The following is a 13,094-nucleotide window of genomic DNA, read 5'->3' on the forward strand; positions in this document are numbered from 1 at the left end:
GGCGGTGGCTTCTATTCCAAACTGTGTTCCATTCTCATTTTGCCTCACCATTCCTGATGCCAGATCTGGAAGTTAGCACCAGTTTGCGGGCCCCCTTTTCAGTCAGCCACTGAGCGAGTTCAAGGCCGAAGCCCCCAAGTCCTCCAGTGATGATATAGGAATGTGACGGCAGGCAGTAGGTACGACAAAGGGCCGGGATAGTTAAATGCGAAGCACTGTGGGTTGATTTATCCGTCTCCTCCTGACATACCTACATGAGACATACAACAGTAAAAGGATGCAATTGTCATCTCTCTCTCTGGCTTTTCGCCCATTTTCTTTTCTTTCACGTTTTTCCAATAAGATATAAAATCATAAAACGTTGTAAATCAAGACTTGGTGTGACTGACCTGTAGAAGGACCTTTCCGATATGTTTGCCCTGTGCCATGTATCGAAAAGCCTCTTCTACATGATCTCTCTTGAACACGGTTGTCTTTAGAGGCTGCACTACACCGGCGGTGATGCCTTCCTGAAACAGTTGTGAAACCTCTTCCCACTCACGATTGCCCTCTTCGAATAGCGCATCCAGCAAAATGCCGTGGAAGGCCACATTCTTCAAGAACAGAGCCATTCCTGGAGAGATTCATATTTGACTCCACCGATCGATCAAATGTGGTCAATCATCCGTAATTTACGTTTATACTGGGTTTACCTAGAGGGGAGTTGTTGGAAAGGTCATATTTGCCAATCTCCAAGAATCGTCCGTGTCGAGCGAGACAGCGAACACTCGCATGCAGCTTCTCTTCAGCCAGGGAGTTCAGTACCACATCCACACCTGAAACACAAGAAAACGTTGCATTGCATAGTAATTGAGCCACGGATATTATATGGCCAAAACAATTTCACCCCCACAAAATAAGTATGGTGTTCCTTTTTCATCAGAGATGGATGCCACATACCTTTGCCCCGAGTGTGGAGAAGGATGTGCTGTTCAAAAGAAATATCTCTAGAATTGGCGAAAGACTCTTCAGAGAGCCGTGGGAAGCGCCCCTGCAGGTAAACCCGCTTTTCTGCTGAGCCTACAAAAGTGAAGGTGAAGAGAAAGCACTGTTTGGTGAATGGTCGGAAATACAGCTAGCAAGCAGTTTTTTCATTGTAAATGTATGCAGAGGTGCCAACCTCCGTCGACCCCATTTCAGGAGTGAATGTGATATACAAATGTAAAAAGAAATAAGCATAGGGCAACTGCTCTTGAAATTCCAGAGTAGTTGGCATCCCCGAGTATGTATAGATTTTGTATATATTTTGAGAGCCTATTTGAACTTTGACATGAGTTTAATTTGAAAAATAAACATGACCATTTTCAGTAATCATCAATTTACCAACTGTTGTGAAGACTTTGCAATTCTTGCTCAGGGCAATGGCAATGGCAGCCTGCCCAACACCCCCTGATCCAGAATGGATGAGGACACTTTCTCCAGCACGCAGCCTGCCACGAACCACTAGAGAGTAGTAGGCTGTTGCGTAGACCACAGGCACCGAGGCAGCCTGCTCTAAAGTCCTGCATGTTAAAAGAAATTAAATCACACTGGAACATCTCTGGAAGTCTGCTACAATAAAATAGGTAGGGGATTTTTACACTAGGTATTAAAAGTGCTTACAAAAAAATCGATTCTGCAACATATCAGGATATTACATTACACAATACTCGTATCAATTCAAAATAAATAAATACAAACTCTTCATTATTCTACATTCCTTAAGGTGTTTATTTTTCATATTTAGAATCCTGCATTTGGGCATTATTAACCAAAGCTGGTTTGCACTAAAAAATGTTAAGATAAAAGGTCAAATCTTGAAACAAAACAAACGTCTATATTGGTGCTGAATGAGCTTTCACAAATATGATATGAATCTACTTTTATCAATTTGTATTGCTTTATTGATATACTAATTTTGCAGGAATCATTTTAAAGTGCAGTATCAAATGGAATCATGACCTCTGAATTATAATATGAATATCGCCAAATGTGAGGCAATACACCCTTCTGGTAAAACGAATAACTATCATGAGACACACCAAGAATACTGCATTAGTTAGTTATTCATGATGGAAAATATGAATAATATAAATATATGTTGACTTACCACTTTACAGGGACATTCCAGAGGAACCTTTTATCAGCATCCACACATGTTGCCAAGCCTTTAGCAGGCAAAAGTCCCATCACACGCTGACCCTTTGGATCACGACCAGAAAATTCCATACCCAGCATGCATTGCTGCAATGCAAGATCCCCTGTACAGTGGAAAAAATATTTAATCAGATCAAATAACAGGTTAAAAGCACGTTAATAGTGAGAGTCTTCGCTTTTCTGCAGTGGCTTTACCTGGAATAGCATCTGGTGGAAGCTTGCCAGTAGCGAGCATTATGTCTCTAAAGTTAAGCGAGCTGTAATAGACACGACACAGCTGCACATTGGGATTGCAGGGAACAAAATGGCGCAGGGGTGAGGCAATCCAACTCAGTGACGATAGGTCTCCTCTAGTCAATACATTAACATAGGCGTGCTCTGTCAACTCTTCATTTAAATCTACAAAAAGGGAAAAAAACTACTTAGCCAAGTTATAAATTCCGTAGAAAATAGTTTTGAACTACCCTACACACACGTACAATACAAAACTGTTTAACATTACACCTTAACAAAGGGGATTGATTAAGTACATGGACATTATATACCGAGACTTATTTGTTGGTGTCTGAAGACACCCCAGCAACCATCTCGGAGTACGTTCATGACAAGGTCCGCCTTGAGAACCGCCTGCATGGATGGATCGTCAAACTGCAGTTTTACTGCTTCTGATGAGCCCTTTAGATTGGACACAAATAAGCATCTAGGAAAAGAAACACGTGCAGTTAATGAAAAGAAGAGCAAATCAAAATGTGCAACATCTTGATCGACCAAGAATATAAACATTGTTTCAGAATAAACCTGTCCCTCACCGAATTCGGAGACCACCAGGTTCCTGTCGCAGACAGTTGACCATTCCCACAATGCCGCAGTGCGGTTCCGAAGCAGTCAACCAAATTGGAGAATCTGAGGGCTGGGCAAGTGCAGCCTATTTCCAGGGCAATAGAGAAAAAAAATAATCAGTGAATGAAAGACAGTGATATTCTGCTGTATTGGGAAGTAGTGAGATTACGTCGGAGAATAAGCTGTGGAACTTACTTTGAGTGTTTCCACCCACTTGTAGTCAACACCATCGACAGCAAGGACTACTGGTTGTTGGGCAGGAGACCGGCAGCGACAGAGAAAGAGCACGGAGCCATAAAAAGACTTCCGGACGGCCACCAAGTTGAGTGAAGCCTTGGAAAATACACTCTCCCACTCAGTCTAGTGACCAGGATGACAGAAAATGGTTGTGTGTTTTTTTTTTAAGTACGCTCACACCAAAATAGGAAACTGCAAGTCCAAGCATGTCGTGTCATTGTCAACACAGTTGAATGTTTTTGTCATCATACTATTATTACGTTTTCTAAAAGGAATTATCAGCAGTGTAGTTCAAATAATGGTTTACGCAGTTGAGTCACTCTAAAATATTCCTCATATTGCCCTTAATGTCATATTTACTATACAGTGGTACCTCGAGATACGAGCTTAATGCATTCTGGGACTGAGCTCGTATGTCGATTTTCTCTTAACTCAAACGAACGTTTCCAATAGAAATAAACTAAAAACAAATTAATTTGTTCCAACCCTCTGAAATAACACCAAAAACATGCGCTGACAAACTGAGAAAAAAAAAAACACTGAAAAAAAAATCCAACGCTCCGCCCAGTGCTCGTAGAGACATTACCAGAGGGAGTTGCAGGGAGAGAGACCGTGCCTATGATGTTTATATGAGCAGCCTCTCACGTCCACTGTCTGCTCGTATATCAAAATGTATCTCGTATCTCTAGATTCATACTTGCTCAAAATGTTACTCGCATCTCAAATTGCTCGTATGTCGAGGTACCACTGTAGATGCTGAACAGATTTCTATTCCATCCCTCCTGACCGCCAGAGGGCGGTGCAGCAGCACTCCTCTCTGACGGTCATACAACATTTGATTTATAGAACTGTATTAATTTTACCAAAAGCAAGAATGTATGAAGATGGACACTTGTGTATGCCCCACTAACCTGTGTGAGCAGTCCATGCTGACTGTTGCCGTCATTCATTCTTGAGAGGAAGTTTACCGTTTCTCCAAGAGCTTCCCCTTTGAGCAATGTGTGAAGGAGAACAAACCCTCCTTGCCTCGCTCCAGAAACTAGATTTGCCACCAGCTGATGAGGGTCCACTCTGAGAGGGCCCCAAGCATGGTTATACACAACTAGGTCAGCTCCTGCAGCTGCACCACCAGGAGCGGGGCCTGACAGAGGGTCCCATTGAGCAGTTGTGATAGCAAACTCCTCCAGGGTGGTCTGGTGGAGAGCCAGAAGATCCTCATTGGCTGCTGTGGCAACATATTCCAGACGCAGCATGGGCTGAATGTTGAGAATTTTTACGATGCGGGAGAACAGTTGACCATGGCTGGACAGTGCCTAGTGCCAGGAATACAGAAAAAATTAATTGAGACATTCATTGACCAAAGAATTACCAAACCACACGCTTGACTATTTTCCCCCTCTCATTTGTTGAATATCTTACTTCCAAAACTTTGATCTTGCCAGATACAGTGTTTTCCAAGGCAATGTCCACGCAGTTCCTGAGGGCTGGTGCATCCAAAAGGCCCAACAGCAGACTATCTTGTAGCAAACATGCACTCTCTTTTTCCACTGTCTGCCCCAGTTCTGAACTAAGGTTGCCATTCAGCTCCAGATCACAAAGTGTAGTTAGTAACTTCGTCAAGCCAGGCTCAGAGAATGTAGAGCTGGGATGCAAACTTTCCGAAACTTCCGCTAGACCTGGGATGCTGAGGTTCATACCACGGGGGGCCAACTTTCGCTGCAATCGTTGGATTAATCCTGGGAGGAAACAATGGGTCAAAACGTGGACACACTGACAAGCATAATGTTTGAAATAATCCTTAATGTGTGGTTCTATAAAATGATACAAATACATTTTCTTGCTCTCAGCATAAAGCCTAAAACATCCTACTTTTTTCTAACCTGATTTGTAATGTAAAAGCTATCTAATCAAGGAAAAACTTATTTGGGAAAAGGCAATCAACAGGAGGTTGAGCTAAAATCAAAAGTCGAATTTTTTCTTGAAAACTAAAAATTCTAATGGTTTATTATTCGTATTTCCTGGAAATATGGCTATTATTTTAACCATATTAGGGACAGTGGTCACTAAAACAAACAACTCAATAGAGCAAGTAATGATATTTGCTCATTAAAACAACAACCAAATACTACATTTAATAAAATAGATGTTCATTACTATATTTTAATATATATTTACAGAATTAACAATAGATAAAACAATAAAATGTTAATGAAAACTAACATCCCCTCCCAGTCAAAATGGATTCAGCATGTACCACCGGAAATCATATCGTATCGATATTTACTATGTCTGTAATATATTCAAACCTTGAAAATACAGTGATCTTAAAGATGGTTCTGACACAACTGATTTTTTTGGTAGCATTGTGTAAGATCCGGATCATTTTAAGACTAAAACATTGTGATCATGAATTAGAAATCACAACATTGGTTTTCATGTGTAACAGTAATTGATACAAAAATACATCAAACAATACTATCTTGTAAACGGGATGTTACCTTTGCAGAGAGTGAGCTGTTCTCTTAGCTTCTCATTGGCTGCCAGGCACTCAGTTTCCATATAGGGAACAAAAAGAAATTCTTCAAGAGTTGGGGGGTTCTGCTGCTGCTGTCTACGTGGAGCCACAGTTGCATGAAGACCACTGATCTGCACTCCGCCGGCAGTAATTTTATCAAGGCAGTGGTTGATGTGGACTCCCACAGCTATTAAAATAATTTTAATAACACAACATTATCTAACGTTGTGTACACAACAATCTGAATCTCGTGTAAACATATAAAACAGGAAAAAAAGTTTGAAAAAAGCAATCCTCTGACAGAATAGTTAACTCCCTAACCATCTGTTAGCCTACTATTACAGACTTTTCTCCTTTTTTCTTACCCCAAAGAAAGTTATTTTTCAGTACACAATTAACTGTTGACAATTTGTCCCCCAATGAAAATCCCCATCATGATGAGTCCTTGTATATTTTGTGAAGTGATAGCATTAATAACAAATGGGAGATGGTAGCACGTACCTTGCTTCCCATCAGCATACTCTTGGACCTTTCCCAGATGGATAGCAGGATCAATGCATACTGAGCGAATCCTGGTTGGCAAACGAAGACTACGACCAGAGAGCCCAACAACTATCATCTGTAGCATGGTATCAAGAAAGGTAACCCAGTTCCCCGTCCACTGCAACTTGCCATTGTCACCTGTAGAAAGATTAGTACAAGGGAGGTCTTGCATATGGCGCCATTCAAGATAGAATTAACAATGACAGAGAAAGTGAAGAAAAACTTGCAATATTGTCTATTGACAAAGGAGTCAGTTCAAAATTCATTATGGATGCAATCCAAAATCAATTTTAAACCTTCTTGGCTACACTAAAACATGCATGCAGATGTAGATACTTGCAGGAAATGCAGTACAGTGATACCTCGACATAAAAGTGCCCCGACATTTAAGCAATATCAGATAAAATTTTGAATAAATATATATATTAAACACATTGTAGTACTATAAAACCACTAGTTATTTGTTACTTTGTCAATAGATGGCGAATTAGAACAAATTAAAATGTTTTTCCAATCCAATGTTCTGTTTTTGGAGTTATTTTCAGATGGTTGGAACGAATTCATTTGTTTTTAGTTCATTCCTATGGGAATTACGACATAAGAGCTGAGTCCCGGAACGAATTGTAAAGCGAGGTACCACTATATACCCAAAACACAATGCATGTTATAATGCAAAAAAAAAAAACGTACCAGCATTGTTAGATTCCAAGATTCCCCTGAAGGCATCACTATAATCATAGCCACGTAGTCTGAGTTCCTTGTATACATCATGTGCAAAAAGTTTCAGTTTTTGGTCCTCATTGTCTTTTGGAACATCTTGGTTCAATTGACTGTGGAATGAATCAAGGGCTGTATCCTCTAAAACACTGACTTTTCCTGAAAATGTCAAAAATATTTTTACACCATGGCCACACATTGTAAAAAAAAAAAGTCTAATTAATTGAAATGTGGGATATCAAGAGCAGTCTTAGTCTCTAGTGATCTGTGTGTTGATTGCCAAAATTGTCTCTTATAAGCAATGAAATCAAATCTATACAACCTACCACTGACAGCCAAGTTCCCACTCTCTGAAACTTCAAACTTGTTAGTGGCAGGCATGAAAGACACTTGCAATTGGACAAGACCTGTAAATAGATTAAAAAAAATGTATATATCATTGACTTACAAGTGGACATGAAAGGCTTTTAAAAGGAACTTTGCTTATTCTGTGATAGGAGCCACTTACAAACCTGAAATTTGATCCTATCAAAACAATTGATATCCTTTGTCTGTTCAAAAGTAATCTTATTTTACCTTTCTTGCCATCTGGAAAACTGATGTTTTCCTTTTCTTTTTCTTAAATACTGTATTCTTTGGAAAACCTTAAAATAATCTCAAATCATAGCTCACCAATCTTGGGTAGGATAGTGGCCCTGTGGATAGTGACGTCCTCAAAGATAACAGGATTCCTGTCCATTGAAAGTCCCAGACTTCGCACTAAAGTACGCCAAGCCAGTACCAAATAACCTGTTGCCGGGTAAAGGACACGTCCATCGATGCAGTGTCCAAGCAAATAGTAATCTGGAGACTCCGGATTTATGTCTATCGGTTTAAAGTTGGAGACCGAAAAGACAAGTTAGTAAATAATTAAAAAAGGGTCTTATTTATCTAAATCCAAAAGAAGCAAAACAGATGTACATACTGATGTTATACACCACAGTTGAGTTTGAGCCCGAGCCAGAGGAGAAATCCTCCGTCTTTGGGATATCCCAGGTCTGGGAATGGTCCCATTGCACCAACGGAGAAATCATAGGGGTCCCAACAGGTACAGGATATTCAACTTCTGAATACAGTCTGTTCATATCCACGTTGATTCTAAAAATGTGCACAGAGAATTCGAATTTTAAAAAAAATGCCACCACCATTTAATGCAAGGGTTGATATATTTACTAACCCATTCATGTAAAGTTTGCCGATGTTTGAGAGAAAGAATTCCAAGTTATTTGGGTCACCTCTCTTCATAAGGGGAAGTGAAGTACATGTGTTCTTCAGGCTGCGCTTTAAAATGGCCTGGGAAAGGCAACAGGAAATAGAGAATGCATTATATATTGTTTTAAAAACAACTCCTCTTAGACTAGACTGACTTTTGAAGGTTTGACATGCATAACTCATGTACAGTACATTCCCATTTGTCTCGTTAATTGATTGTTTTAAACACAATATATTTAGGATACTTCTGGGTAGGGGAAGATTAGCTTTTGGTTCAATCGCAGTGAAATAAAATGATTTTAAAGCTCAAAACCAAATTTGACAGTCAATCCAACTTCTGATTAACCGAACAGACCACATTATAGTATGTACCTGAAGAAGAGCATGAGGCGCTATCTCCAACACGACAGCATTGTCAGGCACCTTATTGAGGCCCTCTTGAAAGAGAACTGGGCTCACAAGATTATTGACGTGATAGTCAGCCGAACTGAAACTAGCCAGAGGAGACTCCCATTCAGACTCAGGGATGCTGGTGCTAACCCAACGGGGGGAACGTGGCCTTGGATTCTTAATGACCTATACCAAGAGAATTAGAAGCATTTCATTAAGTGTAAAGTACACAAGCATCTTAATACTATAGTAAACATGCAATTTACACCACATATGATATAAAGTTGGAAAAACAAACCTTCTTTAGGACGGATAAGAGGCTTGGCGCAATAGATGACATATAGTAGGAATGAAAAGCCACACCAGCGCTGCGTACCTCCTTTGCAAACACTCCCAGCTCTTTGAGCTCAGATACAAATTTGCTAACTGCCTCCTAATGAATAAACGCATCGCATCAGTTGCGACCAAAATTCAAACGGGGCTTGACATCATCCAGCCATAACTTAAAGAATGCTACAACTTTTATTGTGTAAAAAGATGTCTGACCTGAGGACCAGAGATGGTGACCGTCTCCTCAGCATTATGACAAGCTGGCACGACACCCTTGGGGCAGCGAGCTATGCATTCCTTCCAGGTCAATCCTGTAAAATCGTGCAACAAATCATCCATCTATTCGTCCACTTTCTTTAACTGTGGTCTCAAATATAGTCACGGATGATTACATACCATTACAGCAGATTCATGTTACGTAACCAATAATCAAACTTGCAAACAGTCTATTTTTCGGACTATACATCGCACCAGAGTGTAAATCGAGCAAGAAAAATGCTACAAAGAAAAGGAATTGGAGACTTTTATTTGATAAAATCCAAATCAAAAGCACCGTCACTGTATCTTAAAACGCACCTACAGGCTCATTAATTTAAAAAGATATAGTTTTTTTGTAGTTTTCATTACAGGTGATTGATTCTATGGGTTCGCTATTGCAGTTAGACTAAAGTCCACCCACTGCTAACGTTGACATTATCAAAACAGGCTTAGAAAATCCCTTTGCCGTCGAGTGTAAAAATAACGTGAAATATTATCAAAATGTGAAAATTTTCACGTAAAAATTACACCCCTGGCCAAACTATGAAAAAAGATTACAATTTCAGAATCTGTTAAATTTAGTAATACAAATAACATACGACTGTCTCTCATTAACCAGTTAGTATTTACCAGTGAATAATTTAACATTCGGTATAAAGTGTCATGACAAAGTATTGTTTTGTGATGCCCTTGGTATTGTCATTATACACAGCTGCGTATAACAAAATTGGTGGTACTATCCCACAAAGCGCATTTTCCCAGTAAATAAATAATATAAAAATATAAAAAGTAGAAAAGTGTTATTAAGGCTTTCTCTCACCCACTGCAGCCATGGCACCAGGAGGAAGGTTAGCCTCCTTGATGCAACGTCCTCTCCAGTACGCAGCCAGAATGACCTCCTCTTGGCTGAGGGAGCCATCAGCATAGCCACATGCCAACTCTCCAACCGAGTGACCCACAATTCCATCAGGCTGCAGACCCAGCTTACTGAGGAGGTCTATCTGAGCTATCTACAAGTGAGAAACAGCGCTAATATCCATTAAAACTCCATCCTTTGACACTGTTATTCTGTCATATGAAGCAAGTATTGTATTTATTGCAGAGGCGGGGGACACCCTGGGAGACAACAAGGAGACAGACAACCATGCACACTCACATCCATACTTATGAGCACTTTAAAGTGCCCAATCAGCCTACCTTGCATGCTTTTGGAATGTGGGAGGAAACCTGAGTAACTGGAGGAAACCCACGCAGGCCAAGGCATATATCATGCATTAAATTCCTGGCAACATAGTCTAATTCTTGTTTTAAAATTTTAGAGCATTGTTCACGGTGCTAATTTGACATGAGAAATGCATGTTAATAAAAAAAAAACAACCCATTGACTTTCTCAATGACCAGTTTAACACGTGCAAGACAATACGAAAAAAATATTAGGATGGGAATAAACAGCCTATTTTGCCAACAGGCACCACACCATGTAGATAAATAGAGTAATTGCTCCCCTACCTGTATGGCGGCGAGACCAACAAAGGCGTTAACGGTGTCCTCAAATGTAGCTTCATCAGCCTCCATTAGAAGGCGGGACACAACCAAACCCGTTTTCTCCAGTGCCTTGTCGGATCTCAATATGGACTCTTTAAAATCTTGTAGCTGCATGAGGCTGCGACCCATGCCCGCCCACTGTGTCCCCATACCTATGATACCACAAAACACACAAGTGCTATTGATTGGAGTAAGTCTATCGGTAATAATATGTGAGGGTTCAGTTTGGGGATACAGTAATCCCTCGAATATGGCGGCTTCACTACATCGCAGATTTTTTTTCTGTGAAAAAATAAAATAAATAATTAAGTTTAAAAAAACAACAACTGATACTCGCAAGCAGAAGCCACTCCCCTGTCTTCTGTTTGCTACTCAGACTCAACACTTAAGGGGGGAAAAAAAAGATAGTTATCATAGGGGTGGGTCCTACTTCACGGTTTTTCATTTATCGCGGCCATGTCTGGTCTACATTAACTGCGATATTCAAGGGATGACTGTATATTAGTTTTTGCAATCTTGTGTTTACTAATGGTCTCACCTGAACATATGTACCAGAGGGGCCTAGGAGCTGCCTGTATCTGCTGTACCTCGGTGTTGTCTGTCTTTGAGTCAATTAGTGTGTAACCTCGATAGGTCATAGCAGTAGTAGGACTTTCAGACATTCCATTGAGCAAGGACAGGAAGCCGTCATCGGCATGGTTCTCCTTTGCCTTTTGGAGCAGTAAATTCACAGCGGCTTCTGTACGGCCACTGGCTTGAACTACCCGAGGGACCCTCCTGGTTGGTTTGCTCTGTTCAGCTTGTGTCTGATCACCTCTTTGATTGGGACGGAGGATCACGTGGACATTCGAGCCCCCGAATCCAAAGGAATTGATGCCTACGATGCCTCCACGCACAGGGATAGGCCTGTCAACAACTTGAAGACGACCATCGCTGAGGGCAGGGATGTCAGTGTTAGGACTGTTGAAATGTAAGTTTGGAGCCCACACACCTTTCTCCAGAGAAAGCAACACCTATACATGAAATAGGGAACAAATCACTAATTACAATGCTCAACCTTAAATTGCTCAGTTCAAGTTATAAAAATCTTTTAGAAAACATTCCCAGATAAACATATTGCTTGGACAGACTTCTCCAGCATTAAGCCCAACTGTGAGACTATGCTATTATCACAGTTTAATAAGATGCAATACACGCTATTGTTTAAGAAAAGAATAAGACATTTCACGACTCTCTCATGGTCATATGCCTCCACACTGCTGACACTTCCATTCTGACCTCTTTTCTACATCAGCAATAAATCCCCAAGCTTTGCCTTTTGTTAATAAAAGTATCAAATTTTCCAGAAATTGCACTTTCTTTGCAACTGCAAATAACAACTCTTAAGTATTTTTAGTCTGACCCCCTACAACTCCCTATGTTGTGTAATTTAGGCTATAGATATTAAAAAAAGCTTAATATTACCCCATTCCGAATTTTACTACTAGATTAAGGTAGGTTTTTTCTTTGTTTTCAGATAAATAAAAAAACTGACCCCCAAAAACGACAACTATACATGAGTGCGATATTTTTTTCCCCTTTCATTGTGCATTCTTTGGTTCCACAAAACTATGCATTTGATACACAAGTCAGTACATTTTTAAAGATAAAATTAGATCAATCTAACAAATATTCCAATCATTTTAACTAACCCACAAAACACAGCACCACTTAACCTACTTTTGCCATTGCAGCCAACCCAGATGCTGGTTCTGGATGGCCCATATTGGACTTGGTGGAGCCAATAAGCAGTGGTTCTCTATGTGATTCAAAAAACACACTGACAATACCATTAACTTCCTGAGGGTCACCGACCTGCAGGGTAAAATAAAACACATCCCACTTTAGGCCAGACGCAGCAATGAATTTGTTACATTACTTCGAAGAAAAATACACAGTTTCAACAAATATATATATTTTTAAATACAACGTAAACATAATCATGTGCACTCACCTTTGTTCCAGTGCCGTGGGCTTCAATATATTCAACCTGGTCAAGTGTGATGTTTGCCTCTTTATAAAGAGAATGAACCAGAGTTTTCTGCATCTCACCTGAGGGAAATGTAACTCCTAAAGAAAAAAGAAAAGTGAACGAGACAACTTACATTTCACACTGGAAATAATGTACGGTCACCTCTAAATCCAATTAACTAACGTCAATCAATCCATTATTTTATAGGACTTTATAGCAAAATGAGTCAGAATTGGCACAGAAAGATTCTAAGATAAAAGGCAAAAACGTTTAACAACTGTT

The 13,094-nt window shown here is 40.0% G+C and overlaps 1 protein-coding gene across 1 annotated transcript in view; it reads right to left on the bottom strand.

The window, feature by feature from the left end:
- Positions 1-13,094, bottom strand: part of fasn (fatty acid synthase) — a 28,245-nt gene that overhangs the window by 6,819 nt on the left and 8,332 nt on the right. The window contains exons 9-35 of the mRNA XM_077738513.1: positions 12,795-12,910; positions 12,521-12,655; positions 11,340-11,814; positions 10,766-10,953; positions 10,077-10,266; positions 9,215-9,309; positions 8,967-9,101; positions 8,651-8,854; positions 8,244-8,359; positions 7,992-8,164; positions 7,700-7,891; positions 7,354-7,434; positions 7,001-7,186; positions 6,269-6,448; positions 5,751-5,954; positions 4,672-4,988; positions 4,164-4,565; positions 3,211-3,375; positions 2,985-3,100; positions 2,721-2,875; positions 2,371-2,574; positions 2,129-2,279; positions 1,363-1,541; positions 940-1,059; positions 693-815; positions 390-613; positions 49-250 (exon numbers count right to left, since the gene is read on the bottom strand). Of these exons, the coding sequence (XP_077594639.1) occupies positions 49-250; positions 390-613; positions 693-815; positions 940-1,059; positions 1,363-1,541; positions 2,129-2,279; positions 2,371-2,574; positions 2,721-2,875; positions 2,985-3,100; positions 3,211-3,375; positions 4,164-4,565; positions 4,672-4,988; positions 5,751-5,954; positions 6,269-6,448; positions 7,001-7,186; positions 7,354-7,434; positions 7,700-7,891; positions 7,992-8,164; positions 8,244-8,359; positions 8,651-8,854; positions 8,967-9,101; positions 9,215-9,309; positions 10,077-10,266; positions 10,766-10,953; positions 11,340-11,814; positions 12,521-12,655; positions 12,795-12,910 (5,028 nt within the window). The remainder of the gene's footprint in view (positions 1-48; positions 251-389; positions 614-692; positions 816-939; positions 1,060-1,362; positions 1,542-2,128; positions 2,280-2,370; positions 2,575-2,720; positions 2,876-2,984; positions 3,101-3,210; positions 3,376-4,163; positions 4,566-4,671; positions 4,989-5,750; positions 5,955-6,268; positions 6,449-7,000; positions 7,187-7,353; positions 7,435-7,699; positions 7,892-7,991; positions 8,165-8,243; positions 8,360-8,650; positions 8,855-8,966; positions 9,102-9,214; positions 9,310-10,076; positions 10,267-10,765; positions 10,954-11,339; positions 11,815-12,520; positions 12,656-12,794; positions 12,911-13,094) is intronic.

The sequence above is a fragment of the Stigmatopora nigra genome, chromosome 18 (assembly GCF_051989575.1).
Source record: "Stigmatopora nigra isolate UIUO_SnigA chromosome 18, RoL_Snig_1.1, whole genome shotgun sequence".
Classification (NCBI taxonomy): domain Eukaryota; kingdom Metazoa; phylum Chordata; class Actinopteri; order Syngnathiformes; family Syngnathidae; genus Stigmatopora; species Stigmatopora nigra.